The sequence below is a fragment of the Macaca nemestrina genome, chromosome 3 (assembly GCF_043159975.1).
Source record: "Macaca nemestrina isolate mMacNem1 chromosome 3, mMacNem.hap1, whole genome shotgun sequence".
Taxonomy (NCBI): domain Eukaryota; kingdom Metazoa; phylum Chordata; class Mammalia; order Primates; family Cercopithecidae; genus Macaca; species Macaca nemestrina.
Window position 1 is genome coordinate 32479779 of NC_092127.1, and position 25451 is coordinate 32505229.

At 34.0% G+C, this 25451-nt stretch overlaps 1 protein-coding gene across 2 annotated transcripts in view; it reads right to left on the reverse strand.

Moving 5' to 3' along the window:
• Window positions 1-5268: 5268 nt before the first annotated feature.
• The window catches only part of LOC105488622 (glycine receptor beta), a 95711-nt gene continuing 75528 nt past the window's right edge, over window positions 5269-25451 (reverse strand). For both annotated transcript variants that reach the window (XM_011752843.2, XM_011752844.2), the window contains exons 9-10: window positions 22948-23240; window positions 5269-11677 (exon numbers count right to left, since the gene is read on the reverse strand). In XM_011752843.2, the coding sequence (XP_011751145.1) occupies window positions 11381-11677; window positions 22948-23240 (590 nt within the window). In that variant the 3' untranslated portion in view covers window positions 5269-11380. The remainder of the gene's footprint in view (window positions 11678-22947; window positions 23241-25451) is intronic.

The window sequence follows — 25451 nt, forward strand, 5'->3', positions numbered from 1 at the left end:
TTTTTTTTTTTTTTTTTTTTTTTTTTTTTTGGTGGCTTAGGGTGCAGTTGTTAGTGGAGACTGTGGTGAAGTTTTATTGGGGACTGAGAGGCTGGATGGGCCTGTCTTCAGTCCTCGGTGATGGTAGTAGTGGACTGAAGGTGCCTGTTCTTGTGCCCTGGGGTGGTATATGCTGGCACCAGTATTAGCATGTCCGAGCAGGCTAAGTCTTGAACCTTCTGATGGCTTGCTCAGGTACTGGGAACATTAGCAGTGGCCACATCAAAGGAAACCACCAACAGAGTGAAGAGACAAACTACAGAATGGGAAAAAATATTACAAACACTGTATCTGATAAGTGGTAAATATCCAAAATATATAAGAAACTTCATAACAAGAAAACAAACAACCCAATTTAAAATATGGGCACAGGACCTGAATAGATATTTTTCAAAACAAGGCATAGAAATAGCCAAATATATGCAAATACCACTAGCTGTGGTATGCAGGGGCCAAGCTGCTGGTGGAAGGCTCAGGTGCAGATGGCAGCAGCTGCAATGTAACAATGTTACTGGGAAGGGTGGGTTTGCTTTCTTTAGGATCAACCTTAGGTAGGCAGTGGGGTAGGATGCGACATGGGCTTCACTTGCACCTTAGCCCACAGTATTCTGCAGCTCTGGCAGTTGCAGGCAGTGAAATTGGTCCTCAGGATGCATGAAAATTCAAGGTCACCTCTCTTCATGGAGGACTGGGTTTGCTGCCTGTGGCTGTCCCCTCAGCCTTGGTTGCAGAGTCGGATGCAGTCCACTGTGGTCTGGGCTTTTAAAATAGTGTCATGCTACTGCTGTTTAGGATTTGGGGTTTGTGAAATCCAATGTGAGCTCTAGCTCTGGAGCAATGCCTTCAGGCAGTTTCTGGGAAGCTCTCTATGTTAGACTCAAGGCCCCATGATTGTCCAAGGTCAAGGAGCTCTCCTGTGGCTAGGATTGTAGAAGTCCAAGGCAAGGCGAGAATGTAGACCTCTGGGAGTCTCTCACTCACCCTTTCCCTGTACTGGGAAGCCTCTCCTGGCTGCCAGCCAGTCTTGGCCTATGAGGCTGCCTGGCTTCCCTCTTCTTCCTTGCTTTGGAGTTTCCTCACACCTCTCTGTTGAATTCCAGTGTTCTTTCTTGGATGATCTATTTGAAGTGTGACTATTGACTCACTATTTTGGTTTTTCTTAGTGGAGGAGGCAAGTAGAAAATACTTCTACACAGCCATCTCGAAGCCCTTTCCAGGTCCTTTTTTCTTAAACTTTTTAAAAATTGCTGATGTGTGTGTCTTTTGATAGAGGGATTCTAATTGTAGTTACTACATAAAATCACTCAGACATAAATACTAGGAGATAGACACAAAGCTGTTTATTGAAGCTTTGTTTAAAATAATGAAAAATGTTTGAACAAGGTAAAGATTCTTAATTAAATAAAATGATACATGCATATGAGAGAATAGAGTACATATATACACGACTAGTTGTAAGAACACTGTGAGTACTACATATAGTTTATCATTTATGTAAATTTAAAAATGCTAATATTTATATATTTTTTTTCTTTCAAATATTTTAATTTTTTTAAAATACAAGCAAACTAATCATGGATGACTCTAGGTGTGATTGAAGAGGACCAAGATAAATGATTGCAGGTGATCACAGCCTCAGATATACCTGAGACAACATATATATTTTCAATTGCTTATTGAAAAAAATAAGCAAAGTTTAAATTAAATATAACAAAAATTTAAAGTGATTTGATTCTCATTGTTTAAATATGGGTAATTCTTATCTTTACAATTTTTCTTATTTCACTCTCACCTCTTCCTAGCTCTCTTTATTTCTCTTTCATACACACCGGTACTTACACAGAATGTTTACAAGTGTAATAAAAAGGTAGATCAATCATCAAAAGAAAGGAGTTTGCATAAGTAGAGAAATAACCTGGGAACATTATTAAGTAGCAGGAAAAATGTGAATTTAAGACCCATATCCCACATATGGTGAGAGAAAATAAACAGGGACTGCTTGAAATAGACACAGTTTAATATCTATTTCACAGTTTGATATCTAACTTGAACAGTTCTTTGGAGAGTTCTGATTAAGTACAGGCCAGGCAAAGGAAAGAATGGAATACATAAAGCTTAGGGATGTGAAGATTTATACTGACATAGGCATTCCAGAGGAAAACATACAGATACACAGGAACTAGAGAAGAAGTGGGCCACAAACGTGAAAAAAGAGTTGTGATTTGGACTGTAATCAAAGGTGGCAACTCATGAATATTTGCCAGGATAGGACATCCTAACAAGACAGGATATTCTGCATGTCCCCAAGCCTCCTGGAGAACAGGAGTAATGTGGTCTATGCGGAAGGAGTTAGGCTTTAGCCTGAATTTTGTATAAATCTAAAAGAACTAGACTAGGTGAGTAGGGAGGTAACAGGGTACGCTTCCTTCCAGAACCATTTGGCACATAGCAAACAGGAATTGTTCTCGATGTATGAAATGAAGGGGAATGTGGGGGAGGGTGTAGGTCATTTTATGAGGTGGAGAAGAATGAGCCTGGGATATATACAAGAATGAGAGTGTTTTTAAATGCATAAACACACAAATAAATAAATGGAACAATCTGTTGAGACTAAGATTTTTTCTGCATGGGCCATCTGGTTCATATCAATTAGCACACTCTTATTTTATTTGATCTTTAACTAGGCATTCTCTCAAAGAGCTCCTAATGTAACCTTAATGTGAAACTGTTCCATATATACATTAAATAGATACCCTGCAAGACTTCAAAAAGGGCAAAAACATAGTATGCCTTAGTTGCAAATAGAATACCAATCAATGATGTTGTGCTATGTGTATATATACATCTATATAACATATAAATATATACACACATGAACATATATGTTCACCTACATCACTCTAATCTAACTTGTTATTTTGTAGGTAGAATACACACCAAAGCAGGAAAATAAATGTATTCTAATTATATGTTAAAAAAATACTCACTGACTTCTCCCTAAAATTTAAGAGGTTAACATACTTTAGGTCAAATTTCAATGACATTTTCTATAGCACAGGTCAAATGATCTGTCTTGGTTAATTTTTGATGCTCTTTACATAAAGTAATTAAATTACACCTAACAAATGTGTGTGTGTGTGTGTGTGTGTGTGTGTTTCTGTGACAGGGTCTTGCTCCACCTCCCAGCCTCAAATGATCCTCTTGCCTCAGCCTCCTGAGTGACTGGGACCACAGGTGTGCACCACCACACCCAGCTAACTTTTGCAATTTTTTGTAGAGATGGGGGTCTCCCTATGTTGCCCAGGATGATCTCAAACTCCTAGGCTCAAGCCCTCCTCCAGCCTCCCAAAGTGTAGCAAATATGTTTTTAATGAAATCCTTCATTAACAATTCTTCCATATCTTTTGGGGCTTGTCTCAGTTTTGATTAATTGTCTTATACAGGACATACAAACCTTCCCTTTCCCTTTGATTAGAAAATGAAGTTTCCCTTTAATTAAAAAAAAAAAAATCAGTGGCTTCAGAAGGCCTTGTAAAGACCCTAAATATTCTAGTAATGGGACAAAGTTTTGCAGTATTTTCAAGCTACTCATTCCTCTTCTCTTTTAGAAGTTATGATACCCTCTTTCCATGTCTCCTCTATCAAAATGTATCTGTAGTTGAAACTTCCTAATTTAGTAGTTTAATTTTACTTTAGTGTCTATTCAGCATTATACTTGTAAAGTGTTTAACAACTGTTTCTTCAATAAATAGATAAATATTGTGGCTATAATATAAAATATATTGCTTTAAGGAGAATTAAACATGATTCTATCAGTTAGAATTTAACCTCATCATTTTAAGTATGAGTTCAGAATGTAACACATTATCGTTTATACTAAATGGTGTTAATTGGATAGTTTGATTAATTGGGAATGCCATTAAGTTTAGTAGTTAGATTATCAAACTTCAAAGAATTAGAATACAATAAAGTATATTAACACCTCAATTCTGTTTAATATAACAAAATATTCCCACTATGTTTTAGAAAAAAATCAGAATCATGGAGTTTTTAGGCTAATTATTATGGGCATTAATTATTTTTATTAGTGTCATACATGCATTAATTAATGAGATTAAGCTCCATTTTTACTGCATGGTTAACATATCCAGGAAATTTTTCTTATTTTTATTCTTTCTTTCAAAAGTTCAGAAATGTTCTCATTTATTTTTATTTTTCTAACATGTAAAATATGACCCTTGAATATGTGGAGTCTGAATTTCTATGTTATTATATTGCATTACCCACATTGCATTACTAACATTTAATTGTAGACTCTAAGTAAATATTTCAATGGCTCCTTTACTCAACCAAGAATATCTTCACATGTATTTTCTAGTTCCTTCTACTGTACCCATCCTTAAGTTATTTTATATTCTAAATTGATATCAATGATTATGCATGCTAAAATGCCTTATGAGTAGAGGTAATATGCATCTGTTGTCAAAATGTCAGCATGTTTTATAGCCTAACACTCATTATTTTAATAAATAAATTTTAGAATAAAAAAGAAGTATCATTAGTAGCAGATTTGGTGCTAGAAATGACAGTAGCAGTAAGAGGTAAAACTAGGTAATAAACATACTGGGAACTCTGTTGTACACTTTACATATGATAATATATTAAATTCTCACAATCATGTGATCAGGTAGTCATCATTACATATATTTCATAAGTGAGGAAACTGAGGCTCACAGATCTTAAATAATTTGCCAAGGTTTATAAAAGTAGTGAAGACTTTAGCCTAGGCTGTTTCTAAGTCCTTGCTTTAATCACTATAAAAGACTCACACATTATAATCCATTATTTTTATATTACATTAATAATATATTATTATCAATAATTGTTTATATTATTCCCTTTTTAAAAATAGGGTAACTGAAGATAAGAAATATTCTTTGACAAAGTTTGCAAGGAGGTTTAAATGGCAAACCCCAAACTGTAGCTCGGGTACTATCACTTCCAATCCAAGAGTCTTTCTACTGCCTTCTCCTGCCTCCTTACATGTTTACGTGTAATATTGGCTTTGGGCTTAGCTTAGATCCGTAGTTTATTTTGCAATGGTGCATGTTTCACAAATATTTCTTAGAAAAATTTACATAAATATTTGGATATTTAAATTAATTCATCTAAAAATTTGAAAGCTTCTAAGATGCCAGTGGACAGAGTGGAGCCTAGTTATTTTTGAAAGAAAGAGCTTTTGAGCCTACAAATGAATGAACCAGAAAACTGCAGCTGTGTTTAGAAAGAGGTTTTATAATGGTCCAAGGCAGAATTTATTAGGTATTCCCTCTTAATGAGTTCCATATAATATTCTCTCAGTTAATAAATTAAAGAGCATCTTTGTAGCTGACGAGCCTGCAGATTCTAACTTAGACTTACAAAAAATGCTGGAGATTGTTACTAAAGCAATCAGATATGATGTTGCCATTGTATGCCAAATTCATGTTCCTTAGAACATTAATTTCCAGGAGTTGTACAATGGGAGGTTGTAGTCTTCAAATAGAAACAGATAAGTATTTACTATTGTTAAATGCCATTTTCCTTCTGCCACATTTCCATCTCTAACACCTAAAACTACATCCCATGGGAATATCCAATAAACTGAGTTGAGCTTTTCAAGGACTAAAATCTTTTGCTTCTTTATCTTGTTTACCATTTCACAAAAAGGGGTTTCTGTTATGTGTCATCAATGGGATAGGGTGAGGCAATGCTAATTGACTAATAAAATCTCTATTCAGTGAGGTAATTGTTAAAGGACCTGTAGTTTGACTGCAATTCTTGCTAACCCATTGTGGTTCTACCCTCCTTTTGGCCACATCACTGTCAATGATATTAATTGAACTGCAATTGCTGCAGGCTGCAAATTGGGATTTACTGAAAATTGTTTCAAGTTATAGGATTAAGATCAGATGTGGGTTTTAGTTAAGAAGCAAACATTAGCTAAAGTGCATTACCTCATCAGCTAAGGAAAACTTGCTTTGCTGCTCATTATTTTCTCAACAATGTTAACTAGGAAATAAAATTCAAATAACACTTTAAGATTTTTCATTTGCAATGTTTCTGCATTTTACAATCCATATTTTTATTTACTTTTAGTAAATTTCTAGCTTCAAAATCCTGTGATGGATTGTAAAATTGCCTTTAGACATATTACAATATTTTTGTTCTTTTTTAAAACAGGTTTTGTTCTTTTAGACAAACAGCTTTGTTTCTTCTTATGTTTTTAAAATAATATGTATTATATTCTGATTTACATTACAGCGATTTGTATATTTAGTGTATCTTTCTTCTCACATGATTGACTATATATTATTTAAAAGCAGAAGCTAAGTTCTATTCATCTTTTCAGTTTTTAGCTAACACAAACCTTTAACATATGAAGTAGCCAATAAATATTAACTAATTTACAATTTTCTTGTTTTGTATTCTCTCAGACGATTTAGAAATAACTGCTTTGGTTATGAGTTGAGACATTTGGAATGACATTTTTAGAATACAGAAAATCCAACTGGAATAGAATTCATAAACTTTCTCATTGTTCTTGTTAATTAAGGATGTATTAAAATGATGTAAATGTATATATAATATATATCTGTATACATACGTAGAAAGAATGCAAAGTGTATCAATATATAAAAGATCAAGTTTATGCATATAAGGTACATACACAGAGTATAACCCATTTTAATTATGGCATCCATATTTTCCATTAATGTTAATCACATGAAAGTCTTCAAGCATTACTCCAGTGATGTGGCTGATGCTTTGAAAGAACTTGACCCTAATCTCTTAAATGGCTAAGATTAGCTTCACTAAAAATTGGGAGTGAATGCTAAATTATTAATATATTGCACAAACATATGGAATTATTTAAAAAATAATTTGAATAATCTGCTATTCTAAAGCAAGGTAATAATAGTCTATCAAGTAAGTACTGAGTAAAGGCTGTAAAATATTTCAAACTATTTCTCATTTTAGGCTTTATATTTTAAAATTTTATACCTATTTATAGAAATGGAAATTTTCAGTAGTATAAATAATAACTGAGGTGCTTTTAAAGAAGCTTTATTTGAAGACTGCATATGTAATGGAAAATATTTTCACTTCATTTTTCACTAGAGATGAAACCATAAGATTAAAAAAATCACATATTTTCACTCATATGTTGGAGCCAAAATGGTGGATGTCATGAAGATAGAGAGTAGATTGCTAGTTACCAGAAGCCAGGAAGGGTAGCAGGGAGGAGTGGGTGCAGAGAGGTTAATTAATGGGAACAAACATACAGTTAGAAATAAGACCTGGTATTCAATAGATCAATAGGGTGTCTAGAGTTAACATTAATCTATTTTACATTTCTAAATAGCTGAAAGAGAACAATTCTAATGTTCTTAGCATAAAGAAAAGATAAATATTTAAGGTGATGAATATCCTAATTACCCTGAATTGATTTTATGAAAATGTATCAAATTATCACGTGTCCTTAAAATATGCACATCTATTATGTGTCAATAAAAAAGTAAAAGTACCTAATGTTGAATAAATACATATTAGTTAAAATAAATATCTGAAGACTCTTAACAGCCAAGCCTGGTCCACTTGAAAGAAATCGTGAAATGTAAAATTAACCACTTACTTCAAAGATAAGGAACTGGCTCAACTTAGTACTCCAATCACTACTAAATGTGATATAAAACAGTCAAAATCAGTTTGAGTAGAGTTTAGGATATGAGAAGAGTAGTAGTGTGAGAAACATCTGCAAAGGTAAGCTAAACATTTAATAGGGATAATTTCATACGAGAGAGGATTTTTTTACTTAGTTCGTGTGACAAAAGACACTAAAGACGTTTGAGCAGAATGCCACGATCACAACTCTATTTTACAGAAATTAACATCAGATAATTAAACATGATCCTGTAATGAATCCTGAACAGCAGCCAAAAACAGTGGAACAATTGGGAAATTCAGATTAATTCTCTAGATTCTAGCATTTTACCAATGTTAACTTTCTGATATTGATATCTTGTTCTACAATGGTTATGAAAGAAAATGCTCTTGTATTTTGGGGAACACTAATATGTGTAGAGGTAAAGAAACATTATATCTGCAATTTTAAATATTTCAGAATAAAATATCTCATGCACACAGAGTAGAGGGAGAAACATAAAGCAAGTATGAGAAAGTATTTACATTTGGGAAATTTAGATGAAGAGTACACAGAAATTCTTCACAAGATTTTTTTCCAATATTTTTGAAAGTCCGAGACAATGTCAAAAAAGATTTTTTTAAAAAGAAAAGTAATGCATCCACAACTTTAGACTAAGAGATTACTACTCTGAGAATTTGGGCATATCATGGTGAAAAGCTACATTAGCAGCTTTTTAGAGAGAAAATGACAGAGTCTATCAGAATTTAATAACTATTTATCTTTCAATTTAGCAACTCCACTTTCGGCATCAGCCTCATGGAAATATATGTATTTGTGCACAAAGATATTTATTGCGACTCTGTTTTGTGTTTGGAGGAAAACGAACCAAGTTTTTACTTAAAAAGAAATTAAATTAAGACACATTAATCCTATAGAATAATAGCAGAAGCTCGATGTCCCAGGTGAGGACCTGGAAAAAACTCTAGGACATGTTAAATTAAAAAAATCACAAAACCCTACATAAAGTAAAATCCTATTTAGGTAATATCTTATTATGTTACATTATCTTTTATATTTAAAAATTAGATAGATGTTGAAAATGCGTAGAATGAGTTCTGAATAGATACAAAACAATGATGACCTCTGGGTGAGAGACAGAATAGTTTGAAGGAAAAAGGCAATGGAGAGCAACTTTATGTACTGACTCTAAATACATGTTTGTTTTATAATACTCAACATATTCAGGTATTATCTATGCACTAAAAAGTAAAAATTACAAAGTTAGTTCAAAAATAGAGTTATACTAGAGTGAGACTGTAGACTGCTGAAAGAGCCTGATTACATAGAATGAGAAACTGAATTAGGATGGTGTCAGCTGGAATGGAGAGGAGGTGATAGGTATAAGAGGGAGAATTTATAGGACTTGATACTTAAAGGGACAGACTGTGTGAGAAAGGAAGATGAATTTAACATGGGCAACTGGAATAGCAATGGTTTTAACAGAAATAAAAAATGAAAGAAGCTACTGATTTTTGAAAAGATGATTATTTTTACTTTAAAGACATTGAATCTGAGGTATCAGCAGATGCTCCGGGTAGATATTCTGCAAATCTCCCAGAAATATATAATACTGAAAGTACACAGATCAGAACTACTCTGGAGTTCCGTGACTAAATCTTTCAGAAGAATTATAAAACAACTGTCAGCAGACACTCATTGTACTTCTTTGTTATGATCTTTTTCTAGTGTTTCATTTGTAGTTACACATACACACTTAATCCTGGGATAGCTATTCATATATACTTGGGTATTAAAATTGGTCTTAAGAGGCTACAATATTATATTACAGAAAAGGAATTCACTTATACCATTTTCCACAAATAAATTTTTATATAATTAGATCTGTCTTCAATATGGTACATCTTCCACTTAAAACTCTATATCTACTTCACATTCCCTAATATGAATGAAACTTGCCAAAATAAAGGAAACAGATTAAAAGCAAATATAATTACAGGTAAACATTTTAAGTGATTTAAATCATATTCATATTTTTTTTCTTACCACAGTTCCATTAAAATGCTCTTGTCCTGGGTCTTAGAAGATATTATTAAGTCCATCAACAGGGTTACCTGTAGCACTGTAAAATTATTCGGATGTCACCTTTACAACTAGAGGGTGCTGAAGGACTACAAAGGATTCGATTATATCCCATTAAAAATAATGTCATCAGTGAGAATCTTTTAAAAATTCAAGCCTTCAATAAATTGAATAGCACTGAATCACATATGGCAATTTGTATAAATAATACTTTATTATCGAATTTGCCACACAAACTCATAGCTGCAACAAAACTCTTCAGATAATGTAAATATACTTCTTTAGTCTTATGTTTATCTATGTGAATTAACAGTAGTTCTATTTCAGATATGGCAGAAAGACAAAGGTGCACTGGATGTGATATTAAGAAATGGTGGTCTCATAAAATGAGACTTAGTGCTTACTTTTGGGTTGGAACAAGTTCAAAGTAAGTAAATCTCAGTTGTCTAGACTTTTAACAAGAAAGAAAATACAAGTAGAAGTGAAGTCTAATACAAACAAGGCTATTATTTACTTAATCTCTAAATATTTTGTGACTAATCCCAAAATATTCAAATAAAAAAATAAATTCAGAAAACATTTTTAATTTTACTTAAAATATGCAAACATTTTAATAAAATAAAAAAGTTAAAATCTTATAATAATTATGAATTTCTTTTTCAACTTATTATTTCCATGGCTTCTCAAAAATGATGTAAAATCATATATCTATTACTGCATTCCAACTTAAAATATGTACGACTCATTTTAAGGCACAATGTTTTATGTAATATGTACCAACAAATGAAATCCATGAAAATACATTTATGTTTTAAGGTGGATTAAATAGAATTTTGTTTATGCTAAATATTTCGTCAATAAGGTATCTTTAATTTTTTATTTTGTCAGAATTCATTATACAGTTACATAAATATAGGTTTCCCTTTGTTTAAAAATGCTTACTGTGTATTACTATCTGATATTTTGACAACACAAGCACACTTTAAAATGAGCTGATTTTATAAATTAATATTTTGTGAACTTTATTTCTCCACAGAGTCTGCATAATTATAATTGATACATTCCTACTTACAAAGTTTAAACAATATGTAATACGACTTTTTAAAATCTGTGATAATACCATCTAAAATTTTACAAGAATAAGATGGCTTTCTTTGAAAGTTACAAGGAAGGAAATTTGAAAGACTACATAGGGTAGAATGGTAACCATAGCAGGATTCAGCGTGCATATCATTTTATTATCAGAATTATCTGTAGTATTTGCAGTTTACACTAACTGAAGAGAATTGTTTGGGTTATATTATGTAGTATGCTTGTCCTTCATTTATTACTAAGCAATATGTTCACTATACATATATACATCGTTATTTGAGCACAGACATTACATGATCATGCTGCCATTCAAAATTAAGGTGCCACATTTTTATTACAATCAAATGGCATCCAAAATGCAATGTTGCTATGAAAATTCAAAAGTTCTCACAGATTGGCATTTGTGAATAGAGTAGGTCACAATGAAATTGAATTTTATTTTGTACAAATGGAAAAGATTTATCATAAATATATAGACCAATATATAACATTGAAGAACAAGAAGCAGAAGGGAAACAATGCTCTTGCATAAAGATCAATTCGCTTTGCTGCTGTTGGAATAACAGGTTTTGCAGGGGGAGGCTTCTTGTTGTTCTTAGCCTGAGATTTCCCAAGTCCATTGTTAACTTCAATGGGTTTTCCATAGCAGTCATAATTGGATAATTCAAAATCTCTTGGTAAGCTTCCAACAATGCTGAAGTCATTAGATCTCAGATCAGACTTAGAAGTACAAACTTTTTTGCATCTGGTCTCACCAACCTAAGAATAAATATTGAAGACAATGTATTTAGAATCTTTCTACTTATGAAACACATCTCTTCAAAGGATATTTTTAAAATTGCTAGTTTCCACAAGAGGTATTTGCTTATGTCACAAAGAACTAACAGAGAGAATGGTTATCTGATTAAACAATCAGATAGCCTGAGCATTTAGGGCTCTAAAATGTTGCCTAAATAATGAGGCTTATGTCATGGAATGAACTTTTGATTGGTTACTTTATGCTAAGGAATCAAAGCTCAGATTGATTTTAGGTGCTACCAGGCTTGTGAAAGTTATCAGTTGTAAGACTAATAAATAAAAATCCATCCTTGCTCCAATATTTAACCAGGACAGAGACAATATTCTACAACATATGGATTATAAAAATGCTCTGGTATTACTAGCTTTTGACTTCCCTATAGATCTTGTTTCCAAGTAGAGTGGCTTATAAATGCTAAGGAATTTATCCCTCCAATGAGATAGACTCCAAGTCACATTCACAAACAAGAACTAAAAAATGGTCACAATTACCATGAACCAAATATTTACTAGTGATAGACATTCCCAAATTGTTGGCTGAACTTAACCAAACATGCTCAGACAATACAGAGGAATGATGTGTTCTTCAGATAGACCACATGCTACAGAGATTATTATTTAGTCACTAATTTCTGAATTATGAAATTTGAATAAATTCCCTATAATATACAAAATAATTACAGTTACAACACAGGTTTGGTCCACTTATACATGCGCTTTTTTTTTTTAAAATAAATACAGTTGCCCCTTCGTATCTGCAGGTTCTGAATCTACATCCAAATGCAGATCAAAAATATAGTGTTCACAAAATCTGTGGATATAGAGGGTCAACTTTTTGTATCCACAGGTTCCACAGGGCAGACTGCGGGGACTTGAGTATGCATAGATTTTGATATCTGCAGGGATACTGGAACCAATCCCCTGCAGATACAAAAGGACAATTATATTTTATGCTGAACTCTCTCTAGTAATCAAAATGCTCTTAGATTAGAGAAATAGGCTAACACCAATGTTTGAGAATAGCACTGACATATCACAAAAGTCCACAAAAAGGTAAGTTCTTGGCTAGATTGCTTCATTTTCTCACTGTTCTTACCACTGAGTTTTGCTATTCACCCTTAGAATCTTCACTCTTGACATTTACTCAATTTTTATTGAACATGGAAATCATTTAATTGTATATTATTAGTATATCACAGTTACTCTAGTTATTGCTTTTTAAATACAATTAATACTTTGACTAGTTCTATAGACTAGTTACATTTACTAAATTATAGCTGGGTTAAAAACACTATACCTCATATAATAAGTAAAACAAATATTTCCTCAACAGTACTTTAGGTACCAGGAGACTATCCTTTACCCGAATAAACATATATTTATATATATATTTCCTAGACAAGAGCCAGATGGCAGTGTTCAAAGGTGGATAGCAAAAATGCCGAAGATAAACTGACTGACAAAGCAAGTTAAGTGTATTTATACATCCTTCTGTGATTATACATTTAAGTTATTTCCACTTCTCCTCCAATTATGAGCATATATTGATGTTATATTTTTTAAGCTAGCATACAAATGTTGGCTTTGTTATTATATACTTTATGCCATATGTATATTTGTAAAATGCCAGTGGGTAAGAAACTTTAAAAAAATTTATGTAAATATGTTTGCAGAAAAATACACAAAAAATGTTGATATGGAGGAATAGGGATTGAGGAACTAGAAGTTCACCTTTCTGTACATTTGATATTTGAAAAAAAAGATGTAAACCACCAATATATTGACTTATTTAGAAATTGTTCATTATAAAATAGCGCAAATGGAAACACAGTCCCATCCTGGTTCAATAGGACTTTAATTGAAGTAGTTTTTAATAGCATCATTTTTTATTCTAGACAGTTTCATTATCACACTACCTCATTTTTGTCACCAGTAATTTTTAGAAATGAGAGAAGTTTATATGACGAAAGCAAATAAGACACATATTCACAAGGAACAATTGAGAAATTATTAATTGTAGGTTAATATAGCCAAATTCGCTTTTAAGAATACGTGTCAAGAAGTAGGCCACTGTGAGAAAAGAGGATTCTTGTCCCCACCCCCACTCTACTTGTTTAATGTGCAGTTACAATTTACCAATTGTGAGAGCTCAACTGTGCATGAAAGAGCAGTGCCTACATCTGCATGGCATCAAGAAGTATGGACAGGCTTTAGTCCCTATCAATTTAGACTCTGTGTCTAGCAAAATGTCTGACAAAAAAAAAAAAAAAAAAGATGAAATGTGACTCCCAGTGTTAGCCGTGTGGCCTAGCGGGAGGTGTTTGGGTCACGGGGCCGGATCCCTCATGACTGGCTTGGTGTCCTCCCTGTGGTAATGAATGAGTTGTCTCTCTATTAGTTCAAGTGAAATCTGGCTGTTAAAAAGAGCCTAGCACCTGCCTTCCCTCTCACTCCCCCTCTTGCCATCTGACATGCCGGCTCCCCTGCATCTTCCACCATAATTGTAAGCTTCCTGAGGCCCTCACTGGAAGTAGATTCTGATGCCATGCTTCTAGTACAGCTTGCAGAACCATGAGCCAAATAAACCTATTTTCTTATAAATTATACAGCCTCAGGTATTTCCTTTATAGCAGCACAAAATGGACTATACACTAGTCGAAAGAGTGCAAGAGAGAAAAAGCAGCAACTAAAATCTAAACTCTTTAAATATGACTTCAGGAAATGCACACACACACATAAACACATACAAATACACATCTACTTTTTGCCCCATTTATCTAAATTGAATTTTTAAAAGACTAATTTCATCAATTTGTCCACTGCCTAACCTCCAACAGTATGTGTACAGGCAGGCATGCGTGTGCACACACACATGGACTTGCACACTCACATCTGACCTATTATTGTTCCAGACAGAACATCAGACAGAAGACCACATTTAATCTTCAGTTTTCCAATGCAGTTTGAGGAATGTGTGAGTCTCTGCATGTATCAGTGAACTTTTGTAAAGAGTAACTCACTATCTTGATCGGAATAGAAGTGGAGAACAGACTCTACATATCGAATCTTTGCATTACTCTAAGACTTTCGAGCAATTTTTAAAATCAAGGACTCTGTGGGTATTACAGTTGCTCTTTCTCCCTTTAGAATTCCCCATTCCAAAGGCTTTCGGTGTACTCATTAGGCTTTTGAAGCTACTTATCATAACAAAAGAGTACTCCAGACTCTGCCTATAGACTTAATGGCTTAACACCAAGTATATTTAGAACATACTATAGAAATGCATTTGCTATAAATCATATTTTATATCATTTTAGGTGTGACTGTAGTATCTGTAAATAACTAAACAAATTGCCAAATTTATATAATATTATAACCTAGGCCACAAATAAGTATTTCCAATTTTCTAATCTATTTTATTTATATAACCATATAAATTCTGCCAGCAATTTAAATAATATTAGGATTTGATCCATAGAGTTTATTCAAACTATAGATATAGAATATTATGCTTATTCACAGAGATTACTTAAATATAGTAAACATGTCAGTAAGAGAATTTTTTCAGTGTTGAAGCCATAACATTATAAAGCATTCCAAAAAAGCTGCAAATTGGTTATATTAAGTTTCTAGCCATTTAATTCCTTAAAAAGTCTCTCAGAGATATATTTGAAGATTCTTGTATTCAAGAATAAGTAGAGGTGCACGTGTGGGGTGGACAGAACCTTACTACAGAAGTAATTTTTAATGATAATGACATAACTGAATAAAGAACAAGATTAGGTTCTCTAATAAGAAGTACTCAGAGCTTCTTAAATAGGTCATGATTCATAAAGTAGTTGGCTAGTCTCCTTGCCCCATTCATCACAGATTTTACACGAAGAAAATTTTTTTTTCAGTTAATACTCCCTACACCTTATTATCATATCAAATATATACATGAAAGTACAAAAGAATTTACACTGTAAATACTATTTTAAACAGTTATAACATCACATGAAAAGAGATGAAATAAACTGCTAATAAATAAGGCTTTAGTCCTACTTAACACACATTCTTAAAAGCGAATTTGGCTTTATTAACCTACAATTAATAATTTCTCAATTGCTCCTTATTATGAATATGTGTCTCATCTACTTTCATCATATAAACTTCTGTCACTTCTGAAAATTACTGGTAACAAAAATGAGGTAGTGTGATAATGAAACTGTCAAGAATAAAAAACGATGCTATTAAAAACTTTCTAATGCTTCCAACTTTAGCCTCTAAGATTTTATTTGTGGTTCTTTTAAGTTTCATTCCACACAAATTTAAAAGCAAACAACTTTATGCAGTATTTCTTGACCAGAACACTTAGGCATGATTTCATGTTAATAATGGTATCCTCTACAGACAATAAAATATGTTCAGAGGGAATAATTTGTATATATTTTGCTAAATTTAAGTCCATTAAATCATTATCATTAAAAATCTCCTTTAAATATAAACAGCAGCTTTTATTTTTTAATTTATATAAACTTATAGGCATAGGTACTATTTTCTTTGTCTTTTATTCATAAAACCTTTGTGTATGGCACATACTATGCATTAGAAATAGGGTGACATTAACAACAGTAGGTTCTTAACTGTTTTGTTGAATAAAAATAGTAATACGTGAATGAACAAACAAAAGGAACCAAGACATTGGAATGACTGAAAAAGCACCATTTTTACTGGGAAAAAAAATGCTCCAGATAATTATATAAGCATGGTAACAAATTTTTGCATATAGGACACAAATTATAAAAAATCTTACAGTAAAAACTACAAATTATCATTTTTTTCTACCTTTTAAATCTTTCATTTCCTTAGGAAGCACAATATTATCTTATACATCAGCTTCAAACATTTCCTACAATCCAAATTATATTATGCTTCCATTAATTATTATTGTTATTTTGTTGAATAACAATATTGAAATTATTTGGCAAAAGTTTGCATTTAGAAAAGCAAAGTACATTAGAACAAATGCATTTTGAAACTAAAAGTTTAATTACATTTTTCACTGCAAAACCATTGAATTAAAAGGATAACAATTTATACATTTCTACTTTTATATCTTCTTTCATATGCCAATATGCAACAATCTTACGACTCATCAAGTTACACACTTCATATAAGTTATTTTTAGACTCATGTTATCATTTTGAAGCCTGTCTCAGGAAACAAATATTCCATGGGTACAAAGTCTAGTCTAGAAAGTGCATTTTTGTCCTGTAAAGAATAAGAGTAATTTATATTTATTTCTAAACATTAAAATTTCTGGTCAATTCTTAACTCTCTATGCATCTCTCCTTGTCTTTTGAAGTAAAATGTCATAGTTTCAGAATTCAAACAAGTGTGTTTCTATGAGCAGCTAAAAACATAGAGAATTAAAATATAAAAGTTCTTAAATGTGTTGAATTTTTATTTATTGGGTAATTATTTTAATTACTATTTTTAATTTTACTGCTTTAAAGATAAACTTAAAATAACATAATTGGGTTTACTACTTCATGGATCCTCTCATCCTTGCTATCCATGTTCATAAATAATCTGAATATATTCTACAATGCTCTAGAAAGCTGGCTCTAGTTAGCCTCCTTCCATCAGTGCCCCTACCTGATGGAATATATTAAGGTATCAGGATCATTGCATATTAGTATTCTGTTACTACATTTAATTTAATCTAGTAGCATAATTTAATTGAATCACACATTAGTACTCTGTTACTACCTTTAATTTCTGTGCTTATTGAGGACCTATAATAAGCCAGCCAATGGAGCAGATCATAGGGATTACTAGGAATCAAGCACTTGTTCTATAGAGCATCCTTGCTTTCTGTATCCAAGTCTCTTAACCAAAGGTCAAGTTAGAGGTGATTGGTGGGCTGGAAATGGGAGGAAGTGGTAAAAGGGAGGTATAAATCGAGGAGTACATAGCAAGTGTCAAAAAATCAGGTAGAGAACACTTCCACATAACATAAGGCTCTCAGGTATTCTTCCTTCCATTTTTGACTTGGAGAAATAAGTGTATGCGTTAGAAGGGGAAGCTCAGTTTCTCACAAACAGTATGCTTCCAATACCATTTCTCTGTCATGCCAAAGCATGCCCTTAAGCAATCCCGTAGTTTTTCTAGATATTATGTTACTTCTTACATGGGTGGTAACAGAGAAAAAAATAAAATATTGGTAAAGGGAATAAAAATTACTCCAAATGTTTGTTTTCCTGGTGTAGGACTGCAGTAAGTCTGAAACGACCCAGTAGACAGAACAGCAACAACAATGAAAGTGTTAAGAGTAGCCCACTGACAAATCTATTGAATTATTAGAGTGTGGTAAGCAGGGTGCAGGTATGATGAGGATGCTGAGGGCCTTGAAAAGCATAGAGGACTTCTACATCCAGAAAGATAGAGTAGACATACCTTTCCTATTCCTCCTGCTAAGTTCAACAAAAAATCCTGGACATTACATTAAAACACACACATACACACACCCACAGAGGGAGAGAGAGAGAGACTGTGAAAGGGAGAGAAGAGGAAGCAGATCAACGCGGGGACTTGGGACCCAAGGAACCATGCAATGGTGAGTTCCTGCATTCCCTTTCGGTCTCATATAATCCCGGATTTGGGGCTAAAGAAGCCAGCAAGTGGAAATGCCAACAGGTGCAGACAAGAAAAGCCCCAACGGCCTGGTCTGTTTAGCCAAAGAACAAAGAAAGGGGCAGCCCAGCAACACAGAACACTTTTAGATATTAACCTCTCTATTCTTGGCAAATAGTACAGAAAAAAATGTGCTCCCACCCCACCCCAAAAGACATGCCAGCAACATCCAAGAGGTGAGGGGGCCAAGGCTTGGACTTTAAAAAGGCTGTGATGAGGCAGTCTGATCTCCACTGAAGTAGTGTCAAGTGGTGATCCAGGGCTTCCATCACCGTAGACCAGGAGCAAGGCCCTGATCCCTGCCACAGTGTCTATGGAAACTATGTAGGGAGTATGGACTTACACCTACACCCAGCAGTAACAAGATGCTCCTCCTCTTCAACACTGAGATGATGTCACAGGAGGCCATGGAGGGTCAGGACTTCCACATGAAGGCAAACCCTGCTGCTGTGTTGGTAGAGACAGCATGGGGAACTGGTGACCCCCAATCCCACCCAGCAGTAACAAGGAGCTCTACCCTGACCAAGTGGGACACCTGGACTTGTACCTCTGCTTGGAAGTAATGAGGCAGCACCCATCCTTCCCCTGACAGAACAGAGTCAGAGAAAGCCAGTTAAAACAGAAGGCTTAAACACGATTCAGAGTCTCATAATATAATATCAAAATGTCCAAGTTTCAATACAAAATCACTCATCATACAAAAAACCGGGAAAGATCTCAAACTGTACAACAAAAGACAAAAAAAAAAATTCTGAGAAATCTGAGAAAGATATTACAACATTCATGATAAAAATAATTCAGTGACCAATTATGAACATAGTTGGAACAAATGAAAAAAATACATACATACCAAATGGAAACTATAAAGCTCATAGATTAGATCAACAGGAAAATGTAAAGGGCAGAGGAAAAAAAAATCAGTGTACTGGGAGATTACAGAAGACATTGTCAAAGAAGTTCCAGCCAGGCCAAGCAGGTAAGAGAAAGAAATAAAGGGCGTCCAAATTAGAAAAGATAAAGTCAGACTACTGCTGTTCAACAATTATGTGACTGTGCACTTAGAAAACCCTAGAGACTCCTCCAAAAGACTCCTTGATTTGATAAACAAAATCAGTAAAGTCTCTGGTTACAAAATCAATGTACACAAATCAATAGTATTGCTATACACCAACAACGACCAAGCTGAGAATCAAATTAAGAACTCAATTTCTCTTACAATGCAGCAAAAAACAAACAAACAAAAAAAAAGAAAATAACCTTACACAAACAAATGGAAACACATCCCATACTCATGGATTGGAATAATCAATATCGTGAAAATGACCACACTACCCAAAGCAATCCATAGATTCAATGTAATTCTTATCAAAATACCAATATCATTTTTCACAGAATTAGAGAAAACAATCCTAAAACTTATATGGAGCTAAAAAAGAGCCTGAGTAGCCAAAGCAATCCTAAGCAAAAATAATAAATGTCCAAGTTTCACATTTTATACAAGGGACTTGAGCATTTGCAAACCTTGGTATCTGACAAGAGTCCTAAAACCAGTTCCCTACAGTACCCAGGGACAATTGTATCACAAATCTAGCATTTGTGTTATTGGAGTCTTGAAAAGAGAAGAGAGAGGGCAAGTCAGAAAAAGTACACAAAGAAATAATAGCTGAAAACTTTCCAAATTTGGCAAGAAACATACACCTACATTTTCAACAAGCTAAAAAAATCTCAAACAAGATCAACTCAAAGAAATCCACACAGAGACATGTCATAATTAAACTTCTGATCACTACTCGACCAAAAGACCAAACAATTTTTTTGAAAGCATCCAGAGATAAGTGACACTTTACCTACAGGGGAAAAACAATCAGAACAACTAGTTTTCATCAGAAGCCATGGAGGCCAGAAGAATACTTTTTAGGTGCTAAAAGAAATGCATATAGAATTGTAGCCTCACAATCCTACACCTAGAGAAAATATCCTTCAACAATGAAGGAGAAATCAAGACATTCTCAGATAAAGGGAAAGTAAAAAAATGTGTCACCCACAGACCTATCCAAAAATGGGTAACGGAAATTCCTGAAAAGGCGCGGTGGCTCATGCCTATAATCCCAGCATTTTTGGGAGCCTGAGGCAGGCGGATCACTTGAGGCCAGGAATTTGAGACTAGTCTGGCCAACATGAGGAAACCCTGTCTCTACCAAAATATAAAACTTAGCCAGGTGTGGTGTGGCACATACCTCTGGTCCCAACTACTTGGGAGGCTTAGGTAGGAGGATTGCTTGAACCCAGGAGGCGGAGATTGCATTAGCTGAGATCACGCCACTGCACCCCCCAGCCTGGGCAACAGAGTAAAACTCTGTCTCAAAAAAACAAAACAAAACAAAAACAAAAACAAAAACAAAACAGGAAATTCTCTAAACAGAAAATAATAAAAGAGATATAACCTTGGAATATATGAAGATGAAAGAAAAACACAGTGAGCAAAAATATACAATAAGATTTTCTTCTCCTCGAGTTTTCTAAATTATATTTGATGGTGATGCAAAAACTATAATGTGATTATAAATGTATGCAGAAGTATTTAAGACAATTGTAAACATCAGCTTAAGGGAGAAAAGAGGTAACGTTTTCAAACATCACAAAAACTAGCAAAATAATGACACCAATAGATTGTGATGTTATGCACGCATATCTCATCCAGACCAACCACTAAAGAAGTTAAACAAAGAGATACACTTAAAAACAACACAGAAAGCTCAAAATGAAATTCAAAAAAAATGTTCAAGTAACCTACATTAAAAAAGGTAAAAGAGGGCCAGGCGTGGGGGCTCATGCCTGTAATCCCAGCACTTTGGGAGGCTGAGGTGGGTGGATCAGCTGAGGTCAGGAGTTTAAGACCAGCCTGACCAACATGGAGAAACACTGTATCTACTGAAAACACAAAATTAGCCAGATGTGGTGGTGGATGCCTGTAATCCCAGCTACTCAGGAGGCTGAGGCAAGAGAATCACTTGAACCTAGGAGGCAGAGGTTGTGGTGAGCCGAGATTGCACCATTGCACTCCAGCCTGGGCAACAAGAGTGAAACTCCACCTCAAAAAATAAATAAAAAAAAAAAAAAAAATAAGAAGAGGAAGAAAAAAAAATGAAAAAGAAAATAGAGAAACAAAAACCAAAATAAACAAAACAAAGAAAAATAAAACACAGAGTAAAGCCTTGTTGTATCAATAATTACATTATGGAAATGATCTAAATATACCAATTCAAACATAAGAGAATGGCAGAGCAGTTTAAATACCAAACACCAACTATATGTTCTCTGGAAGAAACTCATTTCAAATATAATGAAATAGAAATATTGGAGGTAGAAGTATGAAAAAGATACATTAAGGACATCTTTAAGGCCAAGATAGCACTAGACTAATGTGAATTTTCTCCTTATTCTTCATGAAAGGCATAAAGGAGTTATAAGGCCTCAAGAAGCCTCCCTGAAGGTTTCAGCTAAGTATTTGCAGAGGGTCTTGGCTTTAGGCTCAGAAAATGAGTATAAATGACTTAAACAGTTGTTTAAAGGCCATAGGCAGCACCATATAAGCATGGTTCCTTTGCTTCTGCACCTAAAACCCACATGTGGTATACTCGTCTAGCATTCTAGGTAGGGTGAGTAGTGGTGATTAACAAACTGATAGAGTAATTGTCTGACCAGAGGAAAAGCATGGAAGGTAAGATTTTCAAGCCTGTAGGATGGAATGGACCTACTGGTCTTCTGTGGAATTTACTGCTCTTAGCTCAATGGAAATGGTCTTCTGGTTGACTGGTCCACCCATCCAGAGGGCATCTATGAAGGGCACATTGGGGTAAATGGACAGCTAACCTCAATCCTTTAGACAGCCTAGTTCTTTGAGATTTATCATCGTCCACTATTCTTAGACCCATAATCAATTGACAAGACAGCGTTATGGGGTAAAATCTTAAATATTCCTTCTCCTGCCACTCACTGCTGGGCAGGATAGATTCCTAACTGAGGGCATCGTTTCCCTGAGACAGACATCCAATAAACAAGTAGCCTTCCTGACATGCTCCAAGTGAAGTTCTCTAACTTAATGGGGAATGGTGGGTAATTTAATCATGAGCATAGGCTTCTCCAAGCCTTTTTATGTAAGGCAGATGATCAGTGATGCCCCACGGTCCTCTGGCCTTTCATTAAGATATATTGAATGAGAAACAATAGGAAGCTCTGTGCTCCAGCAAGGTCTCCATATTCAATGGTGACCATCAAAGCAGAGTTGAATCCTTAAACTCAGTGCAAAGTTCTCAACAAATTTAATAAGGCATTACTTTTTTTCTTAAGTGGTATTTGACCTAAATGTTCTGAATGTTTTCTAAAAAGCACGTTTCCCAAAAAGTGTGTTGTGCTCAGTTTCTTTTCAGCTGTGAGAGAAAAACAAGCAAATGCCAATTTCATCAAAACTTGTCACATACACAAAAGGATCTCTCTCTTGACACTATGAAGAGGTTGGGGGAAATGATTTCATGGGATAATTTTATCCTTACCTGCAAAGTGCTAATATGAACAGGAGTCCCTGTTCCATTCACAGTATTCTTTTTAGCCGCATTTCCACCTTTTCCATCTGCTTGCTCAGCCTTAGCAATTCTGGCTTTTTCTGCTTCAACCCTTTTGGGGTTGTTCAGCATCACCTGGACCACCGCATACTCCACCAGAGAAGCAAACCCAAAGAGAAGGCAAGCAATGAGCCAAACATCAAGAGCCTTCACATAGGAAACTTTGGGAAGCTCAGCAGCAAGGGTTGTACACTCAGAGGCCAAGCTGAGGACTGAGAAGATACCTACAGAAACAGAAAGAGGAATGAAAGTTGCTTTTTATCCCTATGAGACGTTCTGCGGTCATTACTCTTTGACGAAATCCACCTCCAGTACCTTCCAATGAACCATGAACAATTCGTCAGGTCCCCTTAAAGCTCAAAGAGCAGGAGAAATAATAGGTACATGCCTTTTATGTAAGGATTATTGACTATGGTTGAGGATTTTGTAAATACTTAGGATTTTAAAAAATAAATAGAAATTTAAATCAGGGTATAAAAATATAATTTGGACCTGTTTTCCATATTAAAGATGTCTAAAACTACCGTATAGTATGTCTGAGGAAGACACAGAGATCTCTTATTAGACAGATTATGTATGTTATTTTTCAGCTTTGTTTGAGAAAGATTTCAGTTATGGAGCTGAGTTTTGTCCCCATGAGCAACTAAATCAGAGCAAGAATAGAACATACAAAGTAATTTTTTGATAAGGTTCATAATAAGAAAAATTAATAGAAAAGACACAATAGGAAATATTCCTGTTTAGGGAGAACATATGATTCCAGATTTCCAAAGAAAGGAATAAAGGTCTGCTCCATGTAATGGTAACCTTTCAATGAAAGCTAACACATTATATACAAATTTAAGTAAAGTAATTGTCAGACTCCAAAGAAGAATTGCAATAATTTATTGCTCTTTCTCTTCCCAAATGCCACCCTCTCTCCCATTCCGCTCTCTTTTTCTTTTCCTTCGTATTTTCAAGAGAGGAGATGATGAAATGTATTTTGTAGTTATAACCTGTTGACATGGGCTATCAGGAACATGCTGAGTCAGAAAAGAAAACTCATTCAATGTCAAGGGAGACTCACTTTACTTGAAGGAGAAAACAGATCTGACTTGACTCTGTGAGTCCATCTCACATACTGGGTTGAGTATAATTTTTTCTTCTTAGATTTGGCCACTTATGAGAATTAATGTATGTATCACCATAATAATTAAATGTCTGCTTGACTCTCTTTTCCCTTCCCATGAAATTATAAGTACTATATTAGTATTAATAATCAGTTAAACATTGACAAATATACCAATTGCATCATTTCAGAAGCTTCTAAAAAATGTATTTTGCATTCAAGAACCTAAGATACTCTCTATTAGAAAGAAACATGTTAAGCAAATATAATTTCTGTGGATGAAAACAATATTCAATATACAACAACTTGATAAGCTCCTAGGTTACTTTTACCATAATTATCCTTGGCCCTGAGGAAAACTAAGAACTAATTAATAGAACTGTATTTTAAAAGTTAATGTAGGTCTTAATGTTTTCTAGCCTGGAAGTGGAAAGAAACATAAAAATCCAATACCTTATCAACTACTGCCCTAAACTACAGTTGATTATAGCCATGGGAATTAACTTGGCAAACTGTCATTCTAAGTTAATTTTTCTATTCTTTGTCAAATTTTGTGAGTCAAATTACCATTCAAAAACAAGCCTAACTTATTTCCTTGAGATAAACTATTTTGACACTATCTTCTGTGTTTCCATAGCATTTCATGCTGATCAATAACCTAGAAGATATTAAATTGTAGTAAGCTAAGTTGTATACCTGAATATTTATCCTGATATATTAGAAACTTTATAATGAAATAGAGAATAATTTCAGATTATAGAAGACCTTTAGAGTTCTGTAATGGCTTTTTATACCATGTTTGGTAGAGAATATTCAGAAATTTGAAATTAAGGAAAGAGAAATTGCATTATCAAAAGAATGTTTAAGTAGCATTACTTTGGTGTAGATATACAAACTAGACTGAGAAAGAAAAATAGTAGTTGGGGAAACAAAGTATCAGGAAATAAAGACCTAGATTATGGGACAGATGTGAAAGAATTTTAGAGAAAACATTTGAAAAGAGTTACTGATTCAAGGAAGAAGAAAAAAATTGAGACAAAGTTATGAACAGGATGACTGGAAGAGTTTCCATAAAAAGAGGGGAGAGGCCTATAGAAAAGAAGATGACTTTGTCAGGAAAACATTGAAAGATTAGATAAAGGTCAAGAAACAAGAACCGATGATCATGACACAGCACAGTGCACCTGGGAATCTGAAAGAACTTTTTGAAAAGATTAGCCAATATCATTCAGATAGATGTCTGAAAAGAGAGAGGACTTTGTGAGGTAAAGATGCTTTGGTGTCAGAAAAGGGGGACTGACTGAAGAAACAGATAAAAGGGTTGTCT